Source organism: Salvia splendens, chromosome 15 (assembly GCF_004379255.2).
Source record: "Salvia splendens isolate huo1 chromosome 15, SspV2, whole genome shotgun sequence".
Lineage (NCBI taxonomy): Eukaryota > Viridiplantae > Streptophyta > Magnoliopsida > Lamiales > Lamiaceae > Salvia > Salvia splendens.
Window position 1 is genome coordinate 18,038,049 of NC_056046.1, and position 27,331 is coordinate 18,065,379.

A 27,331-nucleotide genomic window follows, 5' to 3' on the forward strand; every position below is an offset into this window, starting at 1 on the left:
CTCCCTCCATCCCCTAAAAATAAAAAAACTCTTTCCTTTTTAGTCCGTCCCTGAAAATAGAAACTTTTTGTTTAAGGAAATTTCTTTCTCTCTAATGAGGTGAGACTCATTTTCCACTAACACATTTTTCTTTCTATCTCTCTCATACTTTATCAATTTTGCATTAAAACCCGTGTGATTTTAAAGTTTCCATTTTTAGGGGATGGAGGGAGTATTATTTAATCAATCAGCCCTTCCTAATTTTTTTACTATAATAGAAGAGTCTCGTTTAGCCCCTAAGAAGGAATAGCAACTAGGATCTAAATACTAACAAAAGCTAATTATCAGCAAGATGATAATTACTTAAAATGTGTCATGTGAAATTTTATTTATTTATTTTATTCAAAAGGAGTAAGAGTGTCATCCATAATAAATACTAATGCAATAACTACTACTAGTAGTATTTTGTTGAATTTTAAAGCCTATTAATAGAATGACAATTTTGAAATATAGGAAGTCCCATGAGGCCCAATCAAAATACAACAATTGGTGACCAAGAAGATGGGCTTTGGGTTCGGGCTCTCAGTTTACAACCTCCGCCCATTAACAAAGAAACGAGTAACTTTAATACTAGTATTCAAATATACTAAGAGCATCTCCAATAGATTAGGACGTCAAATAGCCCTCAAATAGCCTTCACACTGCCACATCATCAGCACTACAATTCTCCTGCCACATCAGTTTGCCACATCAACTGGACATCAAATAGCCCTCACATAGCCTTCACACTAACTATCCACATCACTAATAACAATTATATAATTTAATTTACACTCGTATCAACATACGGAATTTAATTTACGAGACAAATACGGAAAATTCGAATAATAATATTAAAATTTAAAAAGTACATTAATTTTAAAAAAATTACATTTAAAAAATTACATAAATTTGCATAAAAACTAACGCCTTGCAATCCTCCGCGCCCACAACTCTTCAACTAAATCCTTTTGCAGTCGAATATGAGCCTCAGTTCAACGCGCGTATATATAGTGTTTTCGAAAAAAAAAAAAAAATTAAATCCGACGCCGGTTTGGCGCCGATCCGGGACGCACAATGGCGCCCGTGAGGATCGGCGTCGGAACCGGCGTCAGCGCGGGAATCGGCATGGCGACGCCGATTTCACCGACGCCGGTTCCAATGGTTCGGCGTCAAACCGGCGTCGGCGAAAAATCGGCGTCGCGGTGGTGACGCCAGTTATTGGAGATGCTCTAATAAGCCCCTTTTAATTTATTTTCCGCATCATCATCATCATCTTCTTCTTCTTCTTCCTCCTCCTCCTTTCAGTTCTAACTGTGGTGTTTCATTTTCTCAGGTGTTCCTATTTTCTCCCGGTTAATAATTCTTAAATCCTTCCTACGCTCCTCTTTTTCATGCGTATCTATTTGATCATACTCGTTTCTTCTAAATTAATTTTATTAGGGTCGATTTCATTATGCAACTGTTCGTTCTGATTTTCAATTTCCACCTAATCTTCTCTTTTTTGTGTGAATGTGTCTTTTTGTTTGATTATTGGTTGCATATAACTTTGAGGCGTGAGCTTAACTCATAGATAGCCTATTGCGTAGTTCTCGATCTTCAGTCCAGGATTAATTAACCGAAAATTACATGTATATGTGCAGCTGGAAATCTCGACCCTATGTACTTACATTCTTCGTTTATTCTATTTTACAATCATTATTGTTGTTGCTGCATCTTGCACTTCAAGATCGGAACTTGGTTAGGCTTAGGCTCCTTCTCCATTTACTCTTTGGTTTATGCAATTCGTAGAGTCTAGGATGCATTTCTGTAGAATTGCTAAGAGATGACTCTTCTCACTTGAAAAGTTTTAACTTCTGTAATTAACACTCGCCATTTCAAGTTGACAATATATTGCATACATCACAGAAAGAGTTGCATTTTCCCTGTCAGCTAAAATTTCTAATAGATAAGTTTGCAATAGGTCTGTATATATCAATCTGGACTCTGCAACAGACTTGTCACCCTCATCGGTAAAGTTTAACCTTAAAAAAGAGGCAAAAGATTTTTATTTTTATCTGAATTGGCACTTTTCCTGGCTGTTAATTCCATTGAGATGCTTTTAGTATTCATTCTTTTGAATTCTGTGCTTCAATGATCTAGCTCTTGTGTTTTTGTATTTTGTTTTACTACTTCTGCTGAGATGAGTGTTTTTCAAGTGCTTATATTCTGAGAACCTTTGGAATATGGAGTATATCCCAGCCGAGAAAATTGAGTGTATATCTACTTACTGATAGTCGATAGCTTTCTCATTTGGAGCCTGTCCATGTATGAAGCCTTCGTGCTTATTTTAGCCATCAATTCCACATAATGCCATCTCCAACAAAATACATCCAGTATCCTTCTCTTCCCTTTTTAGTGTAATTGAGATTAACCATGCATATGTCTGCATTTAGTTCTGAAGGGCTACGGATAGGTTGTATTTGAAACAAAATATATGCAAAATTTAACTGAATACATGTGATATCTCTGGTGCTTTCATTTAAGAGGATTCTACCATTGCTATGATCCAGATCATCTTCACTATTCTGGAAGGCAATTGGAACCTTATTCCTCCCTCATTTGGCTTGTTGTGAAGTCAAGTATGTCCGGTGAGCGGACTTTCATTGATGGGGACGTTTCTTCTGGGTCTGGCGAGGAAGCAAACATGTTAGATGGCCATAATAAAAACCATACTGTTCCCCAATCAGGGAGGCACAAGAGAAACCGTAAGGCAACAGGGGATGCTATTGTGGATGCTATGCTGGAGATCGCTGCAGCCTCAAAGATGAGAGCTGCTGCAATCATGAGAGCTGAGGAACGATTCACCATAAGCAAATGTATAAGAATATTGGACGAGATGCAAGGTGTTGATCAAAATGTATACTTTTTTGCTTTGGATTTATTCGAAAATCCTTCAGCAAGAGAAACTTTCATATCTCTTAAAAGCGAGAGGCGGTTAGCATGGATGCAGGGGAAATTTAGAGCATCTACAAGTTCAGCAGCCTGACTATGATGTGAACTAGTGTCAGCTGACTTAGTACTGCATTATTAGATGGTCATGTTTAGATATCTACTCTTACAATAGCCTAGTTGGTTTAATGTGGATCTGCTGTACATTTACAAGGTTAGCATTTGTGAACATGATTTAGTTTTATGATTCAGTAGCCATGATTATTATGTTAGCACTATTAAACCAAGCGATGTTATGTTACGTTGAAGAGGTCAAAAGTGTTGGAGCAACACTAATTTATTCATGCGCTTATGCTTTCATTAAGTTGAACACTTGTAGGATGTTGTACGAAACAGCATTAATTAAATGCAAAAACTTTAATTTTTCTTAAATTGAAGTTTCCTGACAAATATTTGATGATAATACCAGTAAATAATGAGGTTCTTACAAGTTACAGTACAATTGATAACAGACTAGTCAATTTGGTTACAGCAGCGAAGTAGAGGTGCGATCTGCTGACTGGAAGATCGTGAGATTATCCGACCGATTCGCAGATCAAGACATCGACAGACCAGGTGCGACTCTGTACATAGCATCAAAAGGTCAACTTCAACAATGAAAAGGCTTAGCAGCTTGCACTAGAAGTCTGTAGAAGATCATTGAGAATCTCGCCATTTTGCTATCTTTGCCGAGTTCAAATTATTGGGTTCGCTGTTGATATTTCTGTGAAACTCGATTTATCGGCTCTTGAAAATACTGGAGTGATATAAGGATAGCTTCCTGCTTTCAGACGAGCAATTTTAGGGGTAGGCGCAATAGATGGGAGGGCGAACAGCTCAGAGGGAAGCGGGGAATGGTAGGGTGTACGTACCTCTGTCCGGATAGTTCGGCTTCCTTGATGAGGGCAAGTATTTAGATAAGAGTCAAATATGTCCCTCACAGTTTTTCCCTAAAATCATACAGCACCATTCGTGTTACCAATCCATCAAAATTGTGAATGCGGGTATAAAGAAGGTAAAGAATTGAGCCCAGAGCTGGAAAATACCTTCAAAGTTGCATCTTCTTCAACGCATTCTTCCAGTCCCGCAAGTCCACCAAAGGCGATCAGAAGGTGCTTGAATGATGGTAGAGTGAGCTCCGACGAATTGATAACTAAACCATGTTCAGAGGTACCAATCCGATGATCATATCCTCCCTGTTAAGGAGAGTAAAATGTTCAGTCAATCTAACTCTCTAGACAAATCAAAAGGTGATTGAAACAAAAACCAGAACCTGGTATGGACAGTTCTTGAACACAGAACTAATGTTTGGAGCATATCGCACTTTATATCCCCAATACATTCCTTCATCTCGAGGCCTTGAAGAAGGGACGATTTTCCGTGGAGCTGAAAATTTTGTGTTCCATAGAGCTCATTGTTCTTGCATGAATTTGCCCACATTAGAAAGGTTTTACTGACCTGCATCCACATTACGGTCTGTTCCCATCTCTACAGTTACTCTCGTTCCAGGTTCAAGAACTTGATCAACCTTGATATTCTGCAGAATAGGGTCTTCAAATTACAACCAATACGGATCCAATTAGCCAGCAAATTAAGCTACTTTTGTAGTGAAAAAGCTTAGTCATTTAATCCTTCTACGTGTTGTCTCACAACAGGGAATATTCATTTGAAATGATGAAGTAGAATTTGTGACTATAAATTTGTAAATGACCAAAGAAAATGCAGGAAAAATATACTCCTATAATACCAAGTTCTCAGATTAAAGAAATAACTGTTGTGGTGAATAAACCTTTTAAGTGAAATGGAAATGGGTATTCAAGAAAGGTAGAATGGTTACCAACAAATGAATTATACCTTGCTGAGACCCACATCAACAAGCGTCCCTGCAGAACCTTGCTCTAGCTTTTCTCGTGCAATACCTACAAAGATATACGTGCACTCTCTAGTTAAACAAATAAGCCTTTTAGATTTTCTGTGCCAAGTGATGAACACACAGAAAATAAAATAAATCTTGACTATTAAAGCAATAGATGTTCAAAGAGTGCAGTTATGAATTACAAATGGATACTCCCAAGACTAACAATTTATTGCATAGAGATAAAACTGCTATTATTGGCACTGCTAGTGATTAATGAAAGAGAACGATCAACAAAGTTATAAGGTACTAAACCCTTTATTATCAGAAAAATGTTAGGACTCCTGAAGAAAATTGGGGAGAACACAATAAGGATGAAAACACATATCCAGGTACCAAAAAGAAGGAACCGAGGGCATCAGGAAATTGATTGTCGACATAAAACTTACCTGAAGTTCAGAGATCAAGTGTAAGCCATCATTTGCCCAACTCAAATTTTTTTAAAAAAATAAAGGTACAAGTGTAACTCGATGAAAAAATGCCAAAGAAAAATCAATGCATTTAAATCTGTTCAACTATGTGCAAACATGTGGATGATATTAATAACTTCTATTGGCCATGAAACAATCAAATTGTTGGCATCGAATACCTGAACAGCTTAGAAAGGTGCAAAGTTGTGGGCATCAGCAATTCAAGATGTCTACAGGAAACTTACCTGAGATTTCAGAGATCAAGTGTAAGGCATCATATTCCCAAACTTTGCACCAAACAAGTGAATCATTTGTATATACTGTACAGAAAGATGATTTACTACAGTGACTATAAGGGCCGTGAATCAACGTAGTAGGGCTATATGTTTCACATACACAAACATTTACGGTCGTCCACAGACTCCACACTATGGAACCATCAAAATTAGCATCAAAATGAGATAAAAATAAATAAATACACGTAGCAAGCTATCAGAAAAGTTGAAAATCATTTAAATATCATAACTACATTGCAAAACCACATCAACTATACTGGTCAAACTAGTAGGAAAGCAGTGTGCAAAAAGTCAACTTTTATAGAGGATTATAGCATGCTACCTTCCCTGTATGTAGCCCATTCGTGCTTGCGCAAATGATGTGGGGCATCAAGTGGGGGCAACAAACCCTGCAGAAACACACAGAAATATTTTAAGTTTTAACGAGCACCAGAAGAGTATACTGTTTTCCCCAAAAGAACATAATGCTATAAGATACTCACCACAACTCTTAAACTGCTATGCATTGGGAAAAGGCTCTTCCTCAGATACTGTGGTGTCTCGAGATACCTCAATATTCTCATAAGGAAAGCAGCACCACTATCATTCTCTCCTGAATCATCTCCGATTATGTCAATTGAAATATCCTCCGATGTATTCTTGCTATCAAAAACAACCACCTGTTAACAAAGCAAGAACAAAAATGTTGCAGTTGGAAGCACATTTCAAGACCTGTCTGGGCATTTCCGAGACTTCAGTCATTAAAAGACAAAAAACAGAAAAACAAAATCCACAAAATAAGTATGAAATTCAAAAGGGACCTTAAAAAATAATTTGATTTCACTATAGAGAAACAAGCAGAGACGAACCTCATCGATTCGGAAAATCGCAGCAGCACGTGCAACCTGCCCAGCCAACTGCAAGGAAGTAAAAACTGAAATTAGAAGAGAGGGTACATGACAAGATCACTACACAAAGTCACATTTCCATTTAATTGTAAATAAAATGTTATGAATCACTTCCATCTAATTTCATCTCATAAACATACATAGTGCAAAACAGAGGAACAGCAAATCCCAAAAAATGGAACAGCAAATCCCAAAAAACCTGCATTAATTCTCTCATTCAACTCAATCAATATAATCAGTTAATCAACGAGTAAAGAGCTTAATAGAATAAGCAGCCTCAATTAGAAACAAGTTTTTGAACCAAAAAACAATGAGTTCATTAACAGATTATAGTAAAATAAAGTAACATTTGAAGGAATAAAAGAAGATTACACGAGTAGCGAGTTCGAGGGATTGAGTATTATTGATTATGGAGCCGGGAAGAGCAACGGTAATGGTGGGTGTTTCAGTTGGCGATGGCTGTTCTTCAACTTCACCTACGTTTTTCCTCTTCTTTTTGGAACGCTTTTCGTTTGATTCGAGACCGCCGTTTTGCAAGGCCTCTGTGTTTTTTTCAGCTCTCTCCGTCTTCATCTTCTTCCCCATCTCACTCAAAGTTGGCCTTCGACTCTATTCTTCACCTTTAATTATAGTTTGAAGCAATTAGGGTTTTGTTGCAACAGTATATCGGTAATTTTGCATTTTTTAGAAGTAAAACATTTCTTGTGATACTAATTTTACTCAAAACATTTACCATCATTTTAGTATAAATGTAACATCAATTAGTAATTTTACTCCAAACCATTTATTTATATTAAACTCAAACTTAAAAGAATATTCACTACTTTTTTACTCACTAAATTTGAAAAAATAATTTGGATTTGTTTTAGTGTAAATCTAAAAATAAGTACTAGTATATTATACCCAAAAACAAAAAAATGAGACTGGTTTTGTAGTATGGCGGTAGCTAATTGCCTATTCTATTTTAAATTTTAATGCACCATTGAAAATATCTACTACTACTACTATAAATTTAATCTTGTAAAATAGGACATATTTTAAAATTCTTTTTAAAAATATACTCCCTTTGTCTTATAAAAATAGACACTCTTTTCATTTTCGTCCGTCTTATATTGTGAATGGCTTAATGCTCTAAGTTAAATATAGCTCAAATGATTTAAAACATTTTTCCAGATACCTCGAGCGCAATTTATTTTCACGAATATGTACTGTCTTATCCAGAAACCATTTTTGTTGTACATTCTTCTACTTTTTGTGATATCATTATATAGTTTATATCGACATCCCTTCATAATATGTGTAATTATTCAAAAATAAGTACATATAAATAATATTATATTAACAATATTATATAACTACCCTTTGCAATTTGTCTCAGCAATTTATATAACTAAATTATTAGTGTACATGGTATTGCATGAGGACCAATGAGTTTTTCATAATTAGAGAGAGCTCAGCAGCATGCACATCTATAATGCATATCTTAGAGCATCTCCAATGGCGGACGTCCGGTCGGACATCCAGTCGGACGTCGCGACGGGCGACCCGGACGTCCGCCATTGTGGCGTTTAGGGTCGGATACGGACTTCCCGTGAGGACGTCGGGTGTCCTCGGACGTCCCTGCGACGGGCGGGCGGACGTCCGCCACTGTGGCAAGGGTCGGACGTCCCGCTCGGACGTCCGAAATTTTTTTATTTTTTTTAAACCCTATATATACGGCTCGTTGAACTTCATTTCATTTGCACCACTTGTTGTTAACAAGTTTCTCTCTTCTTTTACTACAAATTTCATTTCTACTTTTAATGGAGAACGATAGGAACTCCCCGGCCACGAGCGAGTCGCAGACTCCGGCGTTTCCCATCGACCTGGAGGGAAACGTCAGCGGAAATGCGACAACGGTACCGGGAATGGGACAGATGGGGGGCATGGGTGGGATGATGTCCCTTATATGTACAATTGGATGGGACAGATGGGTGGTATGATGCCCATGGCAGCCGGGATGGGGGGAATGACCCCAAATATGATGATGCCAGGGATGGGGATGGGGGGCATGACCCCAAATATGATGGGGGGCATGACCCCAAATATGATGATGTCGGGGATGATGCCGGGGATGATGCATGTGGGAGGGGGTGGCAGGGGCCCTGAACCACTAGCGGACGATGTCTATCGGCCGGTTGTGGATATGCAGTCTACTGATACCCCTTCCACTTATGTTCCGGATACTCAGTTCACCGGCATAGACACTTTCTCTTTTGAGGAGTTGGGGATATCTCCAGTCTGGCAGACGCCCGATGATATGAGCGGGGGCAGGGGGAAGGGACGTGGCAAGGGCAAGGGGAAAGCCCCAGGGTCTTCCTCACGAACGGTGGCAGAGGAGGAGGATGAGGAGACGGGAAAGAGGACGATCTGGAGCCAGTGGGAAAACGTCGCGCTTGCGAAGGCTTGGATTGCAATTGTCGAGGATCCCTATGTCGGTGCCAACTAGCATATTGACAGACTGTGGCATCGGATCGCTGAAGCCTACCACACACACAAACCGGCTGGGGCGAAGCATCGCCTTCCCGAACAGTGCCGGAAACAGTGGGAGCGGTTGAGGCCTAAGCTTAGTCGATTTGCTGGCCTCTACCAAAACAACCTCCGCCAGGCAAGCAGCGGTATGTCCGAGGAGGATGTCCGGAACCGTGCCTTTGCTCAGTACCCTGACAAAGCCTTGAAATTCAAACAATTCGACCAATGGGAGGCCTTTCTCGTGGTGAAGGATTCCCCTAAGTTTTGTGGGGGAGTCGAATCGGGCTGGGCGAAGCGGACGAATATCAACGCTTCCGGTGAATACAGCAGCAGTGCTGGTTCGTACGAGCTCCCGGAAGCCGACGAAGTGTCCCCGCTACCGCAATCAGACTCTCGCCGTCGTCGTCGCCCGGTTGGGCAAAAGGCTGCGCAGCGGAGGGCTAGGGGAACCAGCGGCGGTAGCGGGTCGTTCGAGGTCGAATCGGAGGCCCCTGCTCCCCAAGAAGATATCGACCGCCTCGCCCGCGCGCAGTTAACGACAAGCTTGGTCCGGACCATGCATAGGTGGCATAGCACGACCGATCCGCTGTACAAGAGGATGCTGAAGGATGTCATCGATGGATGTCGGCGCGATTTGGGGATGCCCCCCATTGGAGATGATGGCGCCGAGATTAGCGGAGGGGACGACGGGGGCGGCACGGGCGACGAGGACAGCGCGGAGTGAGCCGGGGATGTTGGATTATGTATTTTTCTTTTTTTGAATGACTATGTATTTTGCTTTTTTCTAACTATGTTTTTTTTATGTTTTATGAATATGTATTTTTGCCCGTATTTTGCTTTCCCGTATTACGTGTCAAAATTATATTTCCGTTTTTACGTAATTAATTATTGTGATTTTTTTTATTACGGGATGTCCTAGTGGGAAGGGCGGACATAGGAGGGGATGTCCTAGTGACGTGGCAGTGAGATGGGAAGTCCTAGTGACGTGGCAGGAGGTGTTTTTGGGATGTCCTAGTGGATGTCCTAGTGGGATGTCCGCCCACTGGAGATGCTCTTATGATGGAAGATACACACACACTTTTCTGCAAAGAAACTCATGGAACAATTGGGTCCAACTCTTGGAAGGCTCTTGTTTAGGCAACTTGAGCTGCTTTGCAACCCTTTCAAATCCAGCATGCCTCTTTATTTCATTATCACCACTCATCGTCACCCTCTTACCCGACCCTTGATGAGTCGACAAGGCCCATTGCATGCTCCATATCGCCAACGGCCTCATGTAACACAACGATCAGTATTCTCCCTCCACCCCCCATCCTTCTGGAGTTTGGAATGAAAACCTGCCAAATCACGTGTACATGTTACTTATTAGTGTGTGTGTTACAGACTCAATGTCCCAGGGTGTGAGAACAACTGGTGTGGGGTATATAGACTAAATGAGCTATCTTTCCTAACAGACTAGTCTTTTGGACTAAGTTCTCTTGTTTGGTCTATATCAGTGTGACTTACCCAAAACCATTTTTAGACCATGCAGATTCATAGATAGCAAATGCTGTCTTTGATGGAGCTGCGAATTTTCGATGATGATGAATGCTCGTAAAAATAAATTACGACACAGAGATTTACGTGGTTCGATTTACTGAGGTAAATCTACGTCCACGGGAAGAAAAGAGGGCAGAGTTGTATTGCTTGATCTGTTTTCTACAGCTTACAAATACAAACTTGCTATATGGTGTTTTATCTCTAGAGAGCTTAACCTCCCTTCTACCAGATCTAAGTTCTATTTATATATTGAACTGAGATCGTGGCTTGCATCACCACCTTAAGTCGTGGAGGTCACGGAGGTCATGAGATCCTGCATGGCCACTAACTAGGCGGTGGCTTACATCATCAGTAATTATGTCGTGGATGTCGTGGATGTCGTGGAGGCTGCATGGGTCCACCACTAGATAGATCGTGTCTCCCAGTTCGGTATTGCCGAGCAGCTTTTGCCGATGCTGAGACCGAACTGCTGAACTATTGCCGAGCAGCTTTTGCCGATCTGAGAGTAGAGCTTGATGCCGACCTGAGGGCAGAGCTTGATTGGTTGGCTTTTACCGAGCTGTAGGCTGAGGCCGAACTCTTTGGTCATGCCGAACTGATACTCTTTCTTGGGCTTTGTGCTGGCTTGTTTAGTACGTACTCCATCAGTCTTGAATGCCAAATCAGACATACCCTCTTGCAACATAGCAGCAGCAACTGAATAGGTAACCCCTGTCCAAATTTCCCTAGACTGCAAAGCTGATGTGTCCACTTCTCCATTAGGCCTCATTCCATTCACAGCGCCGAGCGTGCCCCCCTTCACCTTCATAACGTTGAACTCGTATGTTTTCCCAAGGGCACTTCTCACCTTTTGCTCATCAGCAATAGGCGAAAGCCCACACGCCCTAGCATACCACTGCCCAGCCAGCTGGTCTGCTTGAATCGACGCGCTACATTTGGCTGCACCACTGTCATAATTGAAGTAGGAACCATTCCATAACTTTTCGTACGCGGATTTCGCCTTCCCAAGCTTGAACCACAAGAATTCAGCAGATGGCTCATCGCCAAGCTCGCGTGCCATTTCTGAGGCAGCTTCAAGTGCTGCAGCCCAGAGCCCTCCACAATACGAGCTCACTCCTGTAACAGTCCAAGCATCATATGTCATGTCGGGGAAGCCTTCGTTCTCAATCATTCCATCACCGTATTTATCAAATTGATCCATGAAGGCTATGGCCACAAACAATGCAGGCCATACAGCCTTTGCAAAGCTTTTATCTCCGGTCGCAACCATATCTCTGTACACTTGAAGAACAAATTTGGAGTTCAAATCTTTCCATCTATCCGTATTGAAGAGGTTATACGCGTTCACTTCAAACCATGGATCGTTAAGCCCAGTATCATGTGGGACAGCACCAAGAACTTTCTTCGGAACCCATGTGCCATCGCTCATTATCTTCATCTTGCGCGGATCATGCATCATCACTGCCATGGCAAAATCTCTCTGGATGCTCAGCTCCAGCCTCAGGAACAGCATCAGCATAGCGAAGGATGAGTAGAAATGGACATCATAAGTGTTCCACATGCGATACTCTATCCCTTCCAGATATAAAAACTGCCCTACGTTCTCTTCTTCGGGTGCCAGCAAACAAGGTCCAAAAGCAGAATTTGATGTCAACGAAGGTCGCATATCCTCCACAATAGCTCTCATTCTTTCAAGAATATTACTTGACATATCTTTATCTTTTTTATGCAAAAACTCCACAGATTCTTTGCCTATGGAAAATCTCTGTTGCAGAATGCGGGAGAGGTTTTGGATTGGTAAGGATCCATCTGGCAAGAACAAAAGTGGAATGCGAATGATTGAAGAGACGATGTATCTATTGACAAAGATTTCAATTTACTCGTATATGTAAATACCTGTCCAGATTGTCAATAAGGCAGCTCCAATGGATGAACCTACTTCTGAAGGTAATTGTTTCGCATCATCTTTAATTCTGTCCAAGGAACCATGCTGCAAAAAAAAAAGGAAATTATAGTTGAATAAATGAGGTAGATGCACTATTGCTTAGGTTCACAACAACTGACCTCTTTAATATTTTCCCAAACTCTCTTTGCTGTCATCATCTGTGAAGTAGTTCCTGATATCAGAAAACAAGGGTATTCCGACACATGAACCTCGTTTGTCTCCTGAGCAGCAATAGCAAAAGTCACGGGAGGGCATTGGTCGGATGTGCTGAAATAATCACACCATGTTGTACACATTACAAAGTCTGTCGGAGTAAAATTATTTGTAGTAGAACATAACTTGTGATGCAGAAGCACACTATGCACGCCTCGTTCCATCCTGCAAGAAATTCTCAACAGTCACGACAATATGACACGAGTATATATACAAATTTGAAAATTTTATACACGATGCTTTCATTAAGATGGCCACCACTAGATCCAGAATCTCCACCCACTGAGTTCTGCACAACAGATGCAATAAGTTAAGTTAGAAAAGCAATTCGTCATATTGTGATGGAGTTTATTAAGAAATGCGATAACATACGGCCCATGTGAAAAGCAGCGTTGCATCAGCAGAAGTCATCCCTGAGTTTGAGATCTGAAAAAACATTACCACAACAGTACTATAGTTTCAAAAACGATAGTCTAGTGAGGAGGCTTTCACATACCATAAATGTAAATACAGCAACAGGAAGGCTGCTGTTTATGCGATATAAATGGTGAGATCTGACGGCAGGTGATGCTGATCTCGGGATCAGGTAAACCTATACGCGTATTAGAATCAAAACCGGAGGATAAAAATAACGAAATTTGGAAGCTAGATAGATAGATACCATCATATATTGTCCAAGCTCTTGGAAATAAAGCATGATAGGTGCATTTCTCTCCATCAAGGTTCCAGTCCCATGATTCAATGCCCTCTCCTTTCTCCTTTCTGAACCCATCACTTGCTATAAGCTAACTCGACACAACAAAATTCGATGAAGTAATGGTGTAAACTGTATGGCTCACCCCTTTATAGTTGTTGGACTTGTGGAGCACAAAACTGTGCTACATTGGCGTCCATTCGAGCGTGAAATGAAAGCCTAGAACACAGCCAAAGAAAACCACCAGTTTTATTGCATATATCTGCTAAATAACATCAGACATCAAGTAAACATGATGCTATTGCAAAAGAGAAGTACTTACTGAAAACTGGTTTGCTAAAATTGGGGTGTCTTCGCATACTGTCGGGAAGAGCTGAAAGCGTTGGAACTCGCCTCTCAAGCTTCTCCCAATGCTTCCACAACTGAAGTAGGTAAAAAGAAGCTACATTGAACACCAACTACAACATTAATCTACAACATTAATCTTGTTAATTCAGGAACAAGATTTGCCCAATGCCACCTAAAGGGACACCATGCCAACACGTGAGCAGGCGCTTATGATAAGGATCGACTACTGAAGGCTGGATGGACAAAGAAGAAGCTAATCATTAACAAAGTACTAATCAAAAGCATAGCAAATTACTAGACGAGTTATACCGTTCCCTTGTCTGCTTCTTCCTTAATATGCCGGAACAACCTCACTCCCAACGGAAGCTTACACAAATCAACTGTTAATAATCATTTTGCAAATGCAATGACATCTCAATTCTAAGTGTACAAACACTAGCTAGTGTGAGGAAAGGAAATGATACTCACCAAATTCAAAATCTCTCCAATTCTAACAGAGTACTCTTTGGGTAGAGCAGAACTGTGATTGAGCTTCCTCTGCCACGTCAGCTCAGGAGGTTTTCCAGTAGCACCCTAAAAGTGTAAATGAGTATTTTTGGTACTCGGAGATCAAGAATCATTTTTTTATTACTATACCTTTTTTTTCTGGTGAATCAGAATGAATCCTTTTTCCCACATCATTCTCCATCATCAAGCTATCTCAGCAACTCAAAGAAACTACTGCAAACAAAACTATGTGTTCATGATCATTCAAAGAGTTTTTCTTTAAGTGGGACAGAATATTTGATTAAGACAACATAAGAACACCACCACCAAACTTATGTAAGCTCCTGCTAATAAGTTGAGCTGGGGCAGCGGCGGATGCATGTGGGGTCGCGCGGGGTCGGCCGACCCCACCACCATCCCCGGAGAACCGCCGGAAGACTCCTCCCAACAGCCCCCGACCCCACGGCATCCGGAACTCCGCCCCACGATTAATCCTCAGACCTCAAGCAACGCAAAGAAAACCAACAACTAGCCATCCCCATTTCACAAACAAGACGATTGAATCAAGTACCTCACGGCGTGAGAGTTCCGCTTTCCAAGCAGCTTCGCGCTCGGCAACCTCACGCTCACGTTCCTCGATGTAACTCTGCATCTCCCTCTCCTTCATGATCCTATCTTGTATATCTGCATCTAGAGCCTCCTTCAACTCCTGCACAAACTTGTCTACAACTGTTTTTATCCTCAGCGACATCAGAAATTAGAGCGTTTAAACCACGCTTCTTCACTTTATCTTCCAATACACTACAAACTCCTGCAACATAAAACATCTCCTTCATTTACCACAAATAATTATAAAGGCAGCTTTTCCGATAACATCAAGCAGCGCAGTTTTTCCCTTCTTCTTTTTATGTATTTGGCTTAGGTTTGAGCTTTTTATTAATTAAAAAAATACAATCAATACTTTTCTTTTTAACAATTTTATCTTATATAAGTGTTTAAACTTTATTTATAAATAAGAATTCTCGGTTTCTAGTTTATTGATCATCTTTTAATCATGATTTATTACTTTTTAGTTTTATTTTTTAGTAGTTTATTGATTATCTTTTAATCTTGTTTTATTATATTTTACTTTTATTTTAAACTAGTAGGAGTAGTAACTAATAAAATTTTTATCTAGTTTTAATAAATATAATGATTACTTTTGATCATTGATTTTAATTACTTTTCATTTAGATTAATGGATACATTTCTTTTATAAAGATTTGGCGCTTTCATCTGTTCTTCTAGTACTAATGTTGAACACGAACAACGACTAAAAGATATATTCATAGCTATTTCCAATGAAATAACTTTAAGTTAGCTTCAAAACATGAATACTTGTAGAAGTCAATTATCGCGTTTAATATAAAATAGAGATATTTCGTTTGCAATGCATTTTTATTACTATTTTATATATTTAAATATTACTCCTTATATTAATTTTCTCGTCCGACCCCACCATTTTTAATTCCTGGATCCGCCATTGAGCTGGGGAGATGATCACTAGTCTTGATAGAAAAGTCGCACCTAACTTATTAAACGTATTTATAAAACTCAAGTTTTCTACATCAATCACTATTTTGTCGCATCATTTGTACTATGACTTTTGTCGCAGGGGCATCTTTTTCTGACATGCATTATTTTCAACTTATTTTTGTCATAAATTTTCAAATACTAGTACTCTCTCTAATTTTCTATTTTAACTTGTCCCAAACTATTTATACTATTTTTATTTGAAATAAGAATTAGGATATTTAATTTATATATTATAGTTAATTAAGTATTTTGTTATTAAATTATTTTTTGTTAAACTTAAAATACTAATTTAATTATTTAAAATTAATCACAAATTCACAATAAAAAATGAAAAGTGCGAGTAACAAGATTGATGGAGTATTAACCAATAACCATAAGGGTAAATTGCTTCAAAAGTCGCCAACTTTGCAAATAGTTTGGTATTTCTCGTAAACTTTAAAAGTTGCATGAAAAGTCATGAACTTTACATTTGGGTGCTGATTTCCCGTGTCGGATATTCCGGCAATGGAGAAGAAAGAGTTGAACCCTACCTATGGAGGAAACACGATGAGACTGTAGATTGACGAATCGCGACCAGTTACATGTCGCAATGGAGAAGAAAGAGTAGAAATCTCGACGGGAATTGAGATTTCTGTCACAGAGAGAAGAGACATAAACCCTAAATTGATATACATTTTAATTTAAATGAAACTAAAAAACAACATCGTTTTATTGTTCTGACGGAGATTTTGCCATGTCACTCCTCCGGCGAGCCACGTAGGATTAGTTTTTGCCGGAAATGTATCGGGTCGGGTCGTACGGGAAATTTGCAACACCTGGTAAAGTTCATGACTTTTCATGCAACTTTGAAAGTTTACGGAAAATACCAAACTATTTGAAGTTGACGACTTTTGAAGCAATTTACCCTAACCATAATGAGACACGAATATATTTAATTTGGGTCGAAAAATTATCTAAAATTTATAGCATGGAGTAATTTTTGTTTTGTTATAAATCACCCCAATTAAAGGTGATTGAATGTGTGCAAGATCATTTCGAAATTCCTTGTTTACTGTAGGTGTAGCAACTAGCATGTCCATTGTAGGCATACTACAATGTACTCTCTTGTACAAAAATCTATGGTCCATTATATTGAAAAAAACTAAGCAACCTTGAAAGTTGGTGGCAAGTGGTTGGAAGAGGAAGAGGAAGAGGAAGAGGAAGAAGGAGACCATTTCATCTGCATGAAAGTCTTGTTCCTCCATGGACCGATGTGGATGTTCTGCTCCTCTGCCGATTTCTTGGCGGCTTCACACAGCAGGCGGATGATGGCCTTCATATGCTCCCACTTCCCTATATACATCTCCGGAACTTGCTTTATTAGTTTCTTGTATTCTTCACTTGCTTTTGCCATTCTAAACTCTTCTCTAAACCCTACTTCTACTACAAATCCGATCTGCTTCTTCTTTCCCTGTGTGTTCACCCTCACCTCTATGTACTCGTGCCACCCTACACATGTTATATATGTCAAGGGGGTGTGTTAGGGTCCTTCAACCTTCATAGTGTTAAACACAACACAAATCACCGTCTTTGGATCCTTGGATTTGATGGTTGTGATAACAATAGCCAAGCTTCATTATTAGACCAAAAATCTACCTGCTGGAGTGTTGTGAGTGGGCTTCCAGTGGGAAAAACAGAGGGCTGCATTGAGGCCCTTGCTGCATAGCTGATTCACAACTGCTCGCCGTAGGCATAATGTGCTTCTGCTACTCTCTCTCGCTATCTCTATTTGTCTCTTCATTTCTTCCCTCACCTTCCTTCCAACTGCATTATATTGCTCCACTATTTCCTGCCCATTTAAACATTTCACAATACAATAACATTGTAAATACTCTACCTACTTCTTTTTGGAAAAAAAAAACTAACAACACAGAACAAGATTAACTCTAGCTAGACAATTTTTTTTGGGACACCAAAATTAAGACGCAATTACTTGCGTTCGAAAATATTTAAAAATAACATCTAAATATTTAAAAATAACAACAATTTAGAATGCAAAAGAAAGTGTCTCTAAATTAAGGGCAAATTAACTTAATCTTTTGCTTTTTCTAGGACGCTTTCATTTGCGACCTCTAATTTTAATTTTAACACCAACAATAAGGACGCGTCGGTGGTATACTTAGAAACACGAATTAGCGTCCTTAGTTGCATTAAAAAATTATCTTTAATGATTTTTTTGCTGGTAGAATTAGAAATGAAAGAAAGTAGAAATAGTGAAAAGTGGAGTTAATTGATTAGGTGGTACCTGAAGCAACAAGTGTTGTGATTCCCAGTATATTCTGCGCTCCTCCGCCTCGCCGCCACAGTCGTCGTCGGAAATTGAATCCTCTTGCTCATCATCCAAGTCTTGATGAAATCCTTCCAAACTAAAATCATCATCTTCGTCCTCGCCACTCTTCCGATCAACCCTGCACCCCAAAAATCTCTCCGCCCCCATAATTGGAAGATCACACACTATTAATTTGCCAGCTCTCTACTACTTATATAGCTTCTTTCATTTTTCTAATATCTCTGTATAACACGATATGAAAACGACATATATTGATTTTTTGTATGCGATTTACTTATTCTTATCTCTGAGTTGTCTAGGCCATATAAAGATAACAGATTAAAATTTAGTAAATAAGGAGATATTTATAATAATTTATGTGGTCAGTGGTCACATATGCCACATATCACAATCGTCTTTAGTGTGACCACGAAAGAATATATCATCATTCACAATCAGAATTGACTAAACTTGCATGATTTTTATTAGGCTTATATCTCATTGTCAATGTCAAAATAGTTTTGAGGTCAGAAATCTACTGTGTTCTCCTCCATAAAATTATACTCTCTCCGTCCCATAAAGATTGTCTCACTTTAATCGAGCACGGGTTTTAAGAAATGTAATGGAAAGTGAGTTGAAAAAGTTAGTGAAATATGAGTCATACTTTTATATATTAGTTTTATAATAAAATGTGAGTATGAATGAGCTAATGGAATATGAGTTTCACTACCAAAAATGGAAAAAGTGAAATGGAACAAATTTTGTGGAACGGACAAAAATAAAAAAAAATGAGACCATATTTGTGGGATGGGGAGAGTATTTTGCCAACTGATGAAAACAACATACAATCATGGCCGTCCATAATCTAGTTGTAGTACTATCTGAGAATATATAATCGGTAATCCATCTAGCTGAGTCATATTTGTTTTTGGATGGTCCTATTATAGCAGCTGGATAATTTCTTTTTTAGATAAAAAATAATACTCCACATCTGTTTTACTTTATTCTCTTTACCCTTAACTCATTTAACACATATCTATACATATATACAAACCAAATCCCCAACCAGTTTTTTCCTATCCACTTTCATGAAATTTTTTTGACTAAATCTATACATATATAAAAGCCAAATCCCCAACCAATTTTTTTTCTCGCTCACTTTCACGAAATTTTTTTGACGATATTGTATAAATCTTTTAGCATGTAGTATTATAGAAATTTAATGCAAGATGCCTGATATGATAGGTTGTCATTGAAAAAAGTATTATTATACATTGGATATCTATACATATATAAAAGACAAACTCCCAACCGGATATTTTTTCTGCCCACTTTCATGAAATTATTTTGACTATATTGTATAAATCTTTTAGCATGTATTATAGAAATTTAATGCAAGATGCATGGTTCGATAGGCTATCATTGAATAAAACATCATTACATATTGGATAATAGATACTCCCTCCGTCCCATAGAAATAGGTCATATTTTCTTTTTCGTCCGTCTCATACAAATAGTCCATATCTATTTATGGTAACTTTTTTCTACTTCTCTTTTACTTTATCATTTATGGGCTCCACTATCCAGTATACAATTTCAACTACTTTTTCTTCTTCTCTCTTACTTTACCAATTATACATTAAAACCCGTGCCAAAGCCAAATGACCTATTTCTATGGGACGGAGGGAGTATTAAAAAACGTGAAAGGGTGTGATTGATGTGAGTAATAAGATGAACCAATGGTCAATAAATAAATCAACGTATCAAATGACACAATCTCATTGGTTGATAAATATTTTTTTTTTAAATTTATACTCCCTCAGTTCCATAGTAGTTGAGTCATATTTTGGTACGTTCCATAGTGGACGAGTGATTTCCCTTTTGAGTAAAAGTCAACACATTTTTTCTTACTTACTTTACTCTCTCTTAATTTTATTCTCTCTTCATCTCTCTACCCTTTTCATTTCCTACTTTATTCTTCATTTACTTAATTCACTTAACACAATTTTTCTTAAATCTCGTGCCGAAAAGAAACGTCTCTACTACTATGGAACGAAGGGAGTATATCTTTTATATACTCCCTCCCGCCGCTTGAGGTGTTGGCATGTTTTCTAGCTTTTCTTTTTGTGCTCTCTGTGTGGGCTAGTGTTGGTCGTTTGTTTTTATTTTTAGGTATAGTTGTATGGGTTGAACCGTTGAGGGAGTTAGGTGTTGTGTTTTGTTGCTTCGGTAGGAATATGGAGCTTGTGACTTTGGGGAGTGTTGGTGGGTTGTGGGGGTTGGTGTTGTTGGGTTTGTTTCCTTTATTTTGTTTGGTCTTTTGTTTTTTGATGTACTTTTCCGGCTCGTCATTTTTTTGGTTTGAGTATTTCTATTTAATAAAAAAAATCTATATTTTATTCCATCTCACTTACTTTATTCTCTCCACCTAATACATAAAATAAAATTACATAAAATACCGTGCCACCCAAGGAAGGGATCATCTTCCTTGGAGCGGAGGGAGTATTATATTAAATTTTTTTAAAAATTACACCAAAAAATTCATATTTTTCATTATTTATAAATAGAGACCACATCTGTTATAGTTTTGATTAAAAAAGATGTCATATATTCTTCTCATATAATCATTCTTGTTTTGTACTCACTCTCTCCGCCGTTGGAGTTCCATTTGAGTCCCATTTTACTTCGGCCTCCCCAAATTTTAGGTTTTCACGGCTAACTTTTGATTATATCTTTATAGTACTCCTATTAGATTTCTTGACAAACAATGAAACTAAACGTACTCCATCTGTCCTAAAAAAAATAGATAAATTTGTAAATGACACGAATTTAATGTGCAATTGGTAAAGTAAGAGAAAGATGAGAAAAAATAAAAGAGAGGGAAAAATATAGTCCGCACCCGATTAACCCACAACCCGTTAGGGCAAGACCTGAAAATCCGATAAAATTTCTATTGTTCTATTTATTTGACTCCTAATTCGACACTTTATTGATTATATTTATAATATAGATAATTAAAAAATAACTTTCGATTTTATATTAAACATGAAAATTATATATTAAAAATTTATTAATATAATAATAGATAAATGAAATAGAAACTTCAAATTCACTAAGAAAAATATTTAAATTTTTAAACATGCTTAAAAATTTCTTGAAATATGATTATGTTTGATTTTTACAAATTTCAAATATTAGTATTTGATCATGTTTATGTTGAATTTAAGCATATATCTTAAATTTATCATAATTAAATGTTTTACATTTTATAAATATAACTATTTTTCATCATTATTTATTGGATTGATCGTATGTTAATTTTTTCAATAGCAACCCGATTAACCTTTAGGCTAGCCCGAAACCCAGCCTTTTAGGGTTAGGACTGAAAATATAACCCGATTGATCTGCAACCCGAGCAGGGTTGGCCCGAAACCCACTGGGCCGGCCCGATTGACATCCATAGATATGGCACCGCGCACAACAAGTAGGCACTATGCTCTTTTTACCCCGAATCAAATATACTTGCATTTGCCCTGTATCAAATACATGAGTTTCCCATTCAAGCAAATAAAATTGATGCAACATATACCTTAATTTTCTCAGCACATTCCTCAAACATGTTGCGGTGAGGGTGTGGTAATAATTGTGATTGTGCGGCACGTGGATTGGGGGAGGTGATGAAGCTCGAACTAGACTTGTTGGTAGGTTTGGCTCTGATACCAACTGATGTGTAGGGTCGAGACAAACAGGCGATCATGTGAGCAAATGAGAAAATAAATCCAAATAAAGGCAGTTCAGTGAAGATTTGGTATCAAAATTGTTGGCCCGGCCGGGCTCTCGGATGCTGATTACACTCATCGGACACAAGGGCATACGGAATTCAACCTCTCCTCCTCCTCAATCGAGCTAGATTAATCGTGGCCTAACCACACTTTCGCCCAACGAACAAGTCGCATGTCTCGTACATTATCATTAAGATTCAGCATAACACCAGCACATTTTCAACTACAAATATATTCTAATATTAATCAGCTCATGGCATCAATTTCTGTACATTATCATCAAGATTCAGCATAACTCCAGCAAAGGGGACACCAAATCCCAGTTGCACTTGACCTTCATATGATGGAAACAAAAATAATAGAATGTTTGTATAAGTTGAAGCCTAACTAACAAATTTCTTTCATCTCTAGCTGTCAGCTTTACACGATCCGCCATGGCTGCTGCTGTTGGTAAAATCTAAGAAAATTATCGATGTGTTATCTTTTGTACGCAGTGTTCTTGCCTCACTCAACAAATACTTAGCTATCTTCTCCGCGGAGCTCTCTCTCTCCATCGCATTCCCTTCCACTGCCTGTAAGAAGAAAGAAATCCAGGGTTCAGAAACGAGGCACGAGGTTGGCGTTCACACACAGATTTTTACCTGATGCACAAGCTGAAATGCCTTCTTCATATTAATTACATCCCAGAAACCATCACTGCATAAAATCACATCACGTTAGCACAACGTAGCAATAACTTCATGAATTGTTTGACGTTAGAAGCAAACTAACCTGGCTAGAAGGGCAAAGCCCTCACTTGATTGGTCTATGCATACAACTTCACTAATATAAGGTTCAGCGCTGAAGCGAGCATCCTGCTCCTTCAAAAATTTATCTCCGAGCATTCTGGCCAGGTTAATACCTGGATAGAGAAAGTTTTCCAACATATGAGAGCACACGAGTTGAGAATTGAGAGGAAACTATCACTGATAAATTGTAACCTTACCACATATCCGACTCTCCCCATCTCTCAGAGGTGTTCCTATTGCCTGAATACGGAGCCTTTCTGACTGACTAGTTACCCTGTGGTCTTCGGTCATCTTTATATGCTTTCCCCCGATACTGGCAAAATAAAGTTTGAATCAGGCAAATGCAGAGAAATGGATTTCACAAAATTAAAGAAACGGATGTATAGCTTTTTAAATTATAATATGACATGAAGATGCTCAAGAAAGAAAAAGTATGCTAAGTTGTACTAAAAGAATCCAAAATTATGGTAAATTGCACAAAATTATCTCATTAGCATCATAGACTCATAGTAGTAGTGGTTAGTCTTCAATAAGAAAATTGAGGATAACTACTATCAATAGTATTAAAAACACCAATAGGGTAAAGATTATGGAGCTTCTTAGAAATGATATGCTGCAGATATCCAATACAAAATAAGTATGGTATATGAGCACCTACTTTGCAACACAAGCCGAGTCTCCAACATTTGCACATTGTGCATAGAAATTTTGATGACCATCAGACCACACCAGTAGCAGTGTTGCAGTACAACCCTGAAATAATTAATTGTACATGAATCTTCCAAATATCACAAGTGATGTGTAACAATATAAGGAAAATCAGTGATGTATCATTTTGCTGCTACAATGAACTGCATATTTTTTTTACTGGACTACTAAAACAACCTAATCTATACAGTATATAATTCAGCATATACTGGTCAAAATTATATGGCTTCTATGAAGAAACCAAAACTAGGAAAGGAATCCCGAGTATTAACCTCATAGTAATGGTTAATGCGCGCCTCTGTCTGGTAAAATGCTTCTCTGAGGATCTCAGAAGCGTCGCACTGAGACAGAACTTTCTCTCGTATGAATGAATCTGACAAGATTCCAGTAATTACTTCAGGCATTATTCTGGATAGTAAACAGAGCTAGATAAGTATTGTGTTAGAGCAGCAGGCGAAGAATCTTGGAATTAACAATGAAGAATGGGAATATTAGAAGTAAAATCTAGGTCCATATAGTATTCGAACAAGGTCGTGCGACATAAACATTATCCTGGGTTTTGTAAAACGAAACGACCATTTTAGATTAATACACATCAAAAACTAACTTGCTAACAGATGTGGCCGCATCTGCTCCTCCATGTCCATCACATATACCGAACATCCCAAACTGCAAAATGAAAATTCAAAAACCTTTTATGCATCTCAGATACACACGTCGACAATTAAGACATGGTTGCAGTTCAAAACCTGATCTAGTCCATGAAGAGGCCACTGGTAATAGCAGACATCTTCCATGGCCAACTTTTTCCCTCCTCGACGCAAAGCCATAGGATCCGATGCTATACCAATCCTGAAAGGGATCTTGCATTCGGTTTGTGATGTAATATTAACCTGCCACGTTAGACGAGGGAATAGCATTCAGAATTTTACACAATAACTGCAGTATCAGCAAACATGTAAATGGGGATCACGCAGCAAAGTAACCCACTGGGTGCACTGAAATTCTACAAAGTTGCTTTTATGTACCGAAATTTTTGAACTTGTGCCAAATGTTACTGTGTCACCACTTGAGAGCTCAACTGGGTTACTCCAATGCCTATTTCCTGATTGGGCTGGAAGGACTGCCAGGGAGTTCAACATTGTGCCGTTCAAGCTACCCATGTCGACGAGCTCCCACTTCAATTTCTACAACAATATGAAGTTAGATAGCATAAAGCATAAGTTGCATATACAGTGTTGCATACTATAAACTTACATTAGCATTCCAATTTATCATTGCATGCTTTCCAGAGACCTCCGAATCCTTAAGTATTAAATCACCAGGTGACACTCTTCCAATAGTCACTGGAAGCTCTGTTGCGTTGGTCGACTTTACAGAATACTGAAGCCCGCGAGCAGGGCCAGATACTACCTCCAGCTTGAGAATACTTCCTGCACGACTAAGAGGACAACATGATCACACGTTTTACATATTCAGCAGATAACAGATGTAAAAAATATTAACATCATGCAATCGACAAAAAGAGTATTACCCTGGTTTGCAGTGTTACTGAGAATAGGCTCTCTGATATTTGTACTGTATTTCTGGCTATAATTATCTCCTCTTTTTTCATTTCTCCGATCTTCAGGGAAAAGACTTGTTGCATGAGGATGCTGAAGCGTCTGGCCCACCAAAGGATTCTCTGAAGTATTTGGAATGTCAAGAACAATAATATCATCTGGAACAAGCAATCAGTAAGACTTTCTTCTCCTAAGATTCACAGGAAACTATAAACAAGGAGAGCAGTAGAATCTATTTACCGTGGGTCAGCTGGGAGGACGCTGATGGAGTATGTGATGAAGTATGTGATGAAGTATAACTACCCTGAGTTTGACGACCAGCCTGCTCATTGGGATGGCATAATGTAGACTCGTCACTTTCAACAGAACTAAGATCTCCCGAAACAAGAGGGCGTTCAATGTCATCAACCTACATTTGGAACAAAACGGTTAAAGGGGTACATAACAGAAATCACAGATCCTTAAGACTCAAAAGCAGGAACATAGAGTATATTTCTAGATCAATCATTTGGAATTCAAATTGCCATTCACTACGAAACCGAATACACAAACAATTACTTAGCATAGCTTTCGCCAAGCAGCAAGACATTTCAGATCCATAATTCAGAGTCACTGATATGATAGAATGTTTCGAACTTTCTACATATATCGAGTTCAAACCCGGAGCACCATGAGAGTAAAAAACATGACTATCCATTTTCAACTTTAAGAGAAAACTAGAAAAAAATTGACTAAACTCCAGTGCTAAGCTGAAAGAAAAGCAAAAACATTAATCATGATAACTACATAAATTTAAAAAGGGTAAATGAACCCCCAAAACATTAGAAGTTCACTAAAATCCACTTTAAATGTGTGAAAAACTTGCACTAAAATCAGAGCTGATTACTCGATCCATTTTCAACACTCACATTCATGAGAAAATGGGGGAACCTTAGCAACAACAAAGTGAAATAAGCTAAAAAAATCTCCACGCCAATACAAATTCACACAATAGCACAGGAAAATGAGGCATCATAATGAAATAAAACAATCCGATCTGCAAAATAACGCAAATCCTTAAAAATTAAAATCGAAATCCAATCACGAAGAAGCATAACTACCAATCAATCCCCAAGGAAAACCTAATCAGGAAAATAAAATACAATCTTGCTCACAAATCAAATCCGAAAACACACATAAGATCAATCCCGAGGCAGACCCTGATCGAGGCCGGGGCGCGGCGGCGAGCGGCGGCGGTGGAGGCGGAGAGGAAGCGGGTCCATGGTCGGAACTTGCAGGCTATGAAGATGAGGATTAGGACGAGCGAAAGCATAAGAATGAGTAAGGCAATAGGCAACGCCGATGACGATGTGAAAATGCTGGTAAAGCGCATCGCCTTCTCCATCGGAGTGTTACTGAGATGGCTTTCTCTCACTAGAAATCGATGGGAGAGAAAATTAAGACATTTTCATAATTTTTTTTAATGGGAATTGGATTTGCAACGAACCATACCAACCAACAATACTTCGTGTCTGTTTCTGTATACCCTCTGCGAGAAGGCCGCTTGAAATGGTCTCATCTTTTCTTCGTCTTATTTTGTCTTCCAAATCTTTACTAATAAACAAACACAAAGTTTAGATGGGCTAATTTTATTTATTTTTGTTTTTCTAACATGACATCTGAAATATTACAATTCATTTACATTTTAGCTTATGGAAAAATTAAAACCTTAAATTTTTTTTGTTACTCGTGTAACTTATGTGATTTATGATTTAGGTCTGTCAATCGGGGTACTCATGGATTTCCGATCTAAAATATCTGGTACCCGATCCCGAATTTTCCAAAACTTAATACCTGATACCCGATTTGAAAATGATTTTGGGTATCCAAATACCCGACTCAGGTATCCAATCTCGATTTGGAATTTTTTAAAGAAAATTAACTATAAGCTTTTAAAAATACAAACTTGAAGTAGTTCGAATTTAAGAAAAAAATAACTACAAACTTTTAGAAATACCAAATTTATAAGTTATAACATCCATCACCCATCCATAATAAACATCACAATTTATACATTAACCCTAAATGTGGCTTAAGAGTGAAGGGTTTTGAAGTACATTTAATTATTTATTTTTTTTAAATAACAAAATAAATACATAATTTATTAAATTTAAAAAAATTAAAAAATATAGTAACTCGGGTATCGGGTAACCCGGTACCCGATAATCCAAAAAATCCATACCCGAACTGATACCGAAATCCGAAAAATCTGATATCGGGTATCCAATTATCCGATTTTTCGAGTTTGGATATCGGGTATCCAATATCCATTTTGACAGTCCTATAATTATGATAGTTGACGTGGTATGCAACATTGCCATTGGTGTTACCGACTCA

The 27,331-nt window shown here is 38.4% G+C and overlaps 3 protein-coding genes, 1 long non-coding RNA gene, 2 other non-coding genes and 1 pseudogene across 9 annotated transcripts; 1 reads left to right on the top strand and 6 right to left on the bottom strand.

Moving 5' to 3' along the window:
- The first annotated feature begins 1,298 nt into the window (after positions 1 to 1,298).
- Positions 1,299 to 3,232, top strand: LOC121768389. The gene is made up of 2 exons (XR_006043363.1): positions 1,299 to 2,030; positions 2,571 to 3,232. It is a non-coding gene; the product is annotated as an uncharacterized LOC121768389 (long non-coding RNA).
- Positions 3,233 to 3,351: 119 nt separating this feature from the next.
- Positions 3,352 to 7,120, bottom strand: LOC121768388 (putative methyltransferase C9orf114). Of its 2 annotated transcripts, XM_042164885.1 has the most exons (11): positions 6,869 to 7,120; positions 6,458 to 6,505; positions 6,092 to 6,268; positions 5,932 to 5,998; positions 5,559 to 5,633; positions 4,843 to 4,907; positions 4,447 to 4,525; positions 4,262 to 4,374; positions 4,035 to 4,184; positions 3,861 to 3,938; positions 3,352 to 3,769 (listed from the first exon to the last, which is right to left on the bottom strand). In XM_042164885.1, the coding sequence occupies exons 1-11, from the start codon at positions 7,079 to 7,081 to the stop codon at positions 3,689 to 3,691; spliced, it is 1,146 nt and encodes a 381-aa protein (XP_042020819.1). In that variant the 5' UTR covers positions 7,082 to 7,120; the 3' UTR covers positions 3,352 to 3,688. The 2 variants fall into 2 exon arrangements, with proteins under 2 accessions (XP_042020819.1, XP_042020820.1); XM_042164886.1 differs by lacking the exon at positions 5,559 to 5,633 and having other exon boundaries at positions 6,869 to 7,118.
- LOC121769577 lies at positions 5,258 to 5,319 on the bottom strand. The gene has a single exon (XR_006043607.1). It is a non-coding gene; the product is annotated as a small nucleolar RNA snoR101 (small nucleolar RNA).
- On the bottom strand, positions 5,523 to 5,586 carry LOC121769578. The gene has a single exon (XR_006043608.1). It is a non-coding gene; the product is annotated as a small nucleolar RNA snoR101 (small nucleolar RNA).
- Positions 7,121 to 10,509: 3,389 nt separating the features above from the next.
- On the bottom strand, positions 10,510 to 14,983 carry LOC121766801 (annotated as a pseudogene).
- Positions 14,984 to 16,839: 1,856 nt separating this feature from the next.
- On the bottom strand, positions 16,840 to 18,422 carry LOC121766351. 2 transcript variants are annotated; one of them, XM_042162623.1, is made up of 3 exons: positions 18,092 to 18,422; positions 17,443 to 17,635; positions 16,840 to 17,341 (listed from the first exon to the last, which is right to left on the bottom strand). In XM_042162623.1, the coding sequence occupies exons 1-3, from the start codon at positions 18,281 to 18,283 to the stop codon at positions 17,337 to 17,339; spliced, it is 390 nt and encodes a 129-aa protein (XP_042018557.1). In that variant the 5' UTR covers positions 18,284 to 18,422; the 3' UTR covers positions 16,840 to 17,336. The 2 variants fall into 2 exon arrangements, with proteins under 2 accessions (XP_042018557.1, XP_042018556.1); XM_042162622.1 differs by having other exon boundaries at positions 16,840 to 17,295; positions 18,092 to 18,416.
- A 3,691-nt stretch (positions 18,423 to 22,113) lies between these two features.
- Positions 22,114 to 26,533, bottom strand: LOC121769035 (protein phosphatase 2C 70-like). 2 transcript variants are annotated; one of them, XM_042165692.1, is made up of 14 exons: positions 26,447 to 26,533; positions 26,154 to 26,368; positions 25,196 to 25,364; positions 24,928 to 25,077; positions 24,651 to 24,826; positions 24,422 to 24,580; positions 24,143 to 24,286; positions 24,001 to 24,062; positions 23,666 to 23,801; positions 23,344 to 23,438; positions 22,883 to 22,998; positions 22,669 to 22,798; positions 22,539 to 22,593; positions 22,114 to 22,469 (listed from the first exon to the last, which is right to left on the bottom strand). In XM_042165692.1, exons 1-14 carry the CDS (start codon positions 26,511 to 26,513, stop codon positions 22,305 to 22,307), a joined length of 1,839 nt encoding a protein of 612 aa, XP_042021626.1. In that variant the 5' UTR covers positions 26,514 to 26,533; the 3' UTR covers positions 22,114 to 22,304. The 2 variants fall into 2 exon arrangements, with proteins under 2 accessions (XP_042021626.1, XP_042021625.1); XM_042165691.1 differs by having other exon boundaries at positions 24,928 to 25,113.
- Positions 26,534 to 27,331: the final 798 nt, after the last annotated feature.

What these genes read in the sequence shown, in the direction of transcription:
- LOC121768388 (XM_042164885.1), bottom strand. Translation starts at nt 7,081, where the DNA reads ATGGGGAAGAAGATGAAGACGGAGAGAGCTGAAAAAAACACAGAGGCC. An exon ending in AGACCGTAATGTGGATGCAG is followed by an intron (nt 4,375 to 4,446) that starts GTCAGTAAAACC and finishes CAAAATTTTCAG; the next exon opens with CTCCACGGAAAATCGTCCCT. An exon ending in TCAAGAACTGTCCATACCAG is followed by an intron (nt 4,185 to 4,261) that starts GTTCTGGTTTTT and finishes TCTCCTTAACAG; the next exon opens with GGAGGATATGATCATCGGAT.
- LOC121766351 (XM_042162622.1), bottom strand. Translation starts at nt 18,283, where the DNA reads ATGGGGGCGGAGAGATTTTTGGGGTGCAGGGTTGATCGGAAGAGTGGC. An exon ending in CACAACACTTGTTGCTTCAG is followed by an intron (nt 17,636 to 18,091) that starts GTACCACCTAAT and finishes TTAAATGGGCAG; the next exon opens with GAAATAGTGGAGCAATATAA. An exon ending in CACTCACAACACTCCAGCAG is followed by an intron (nt 17,296 to 17,442) that starts GTAGATTTTTGG and finishes TAACATGTGTAG; the next exon opens with GGTGGCACGAGTACATAGAG.
- LOC121769035 (XM_042165691.1), bottom strand. Translation starts at nt 26,513, where the DNA reads ATGAGACCATTTCAAGCGGCCTTCTCGCAGAGGGTATACAGAAACAGA. An exon ending in GCGGCCACATCTGTTAGCAA is followed by an intron (nt 23,802 to 24,000) that starts GTTAGTTTTTGA and finishes TTTACTATCCAG; the next exon opens with AATAATGCCTGAAGTAATTA. An exon ending in GGCTTTGCCCTTCTAGCCAG is followed by an intron (nt 22,594 to 22,668) that starts GTTAGTTTGCTT and finishes GATTTTATGCAG; the next exon opens with TGATGGTTTCTGGGATGTAA.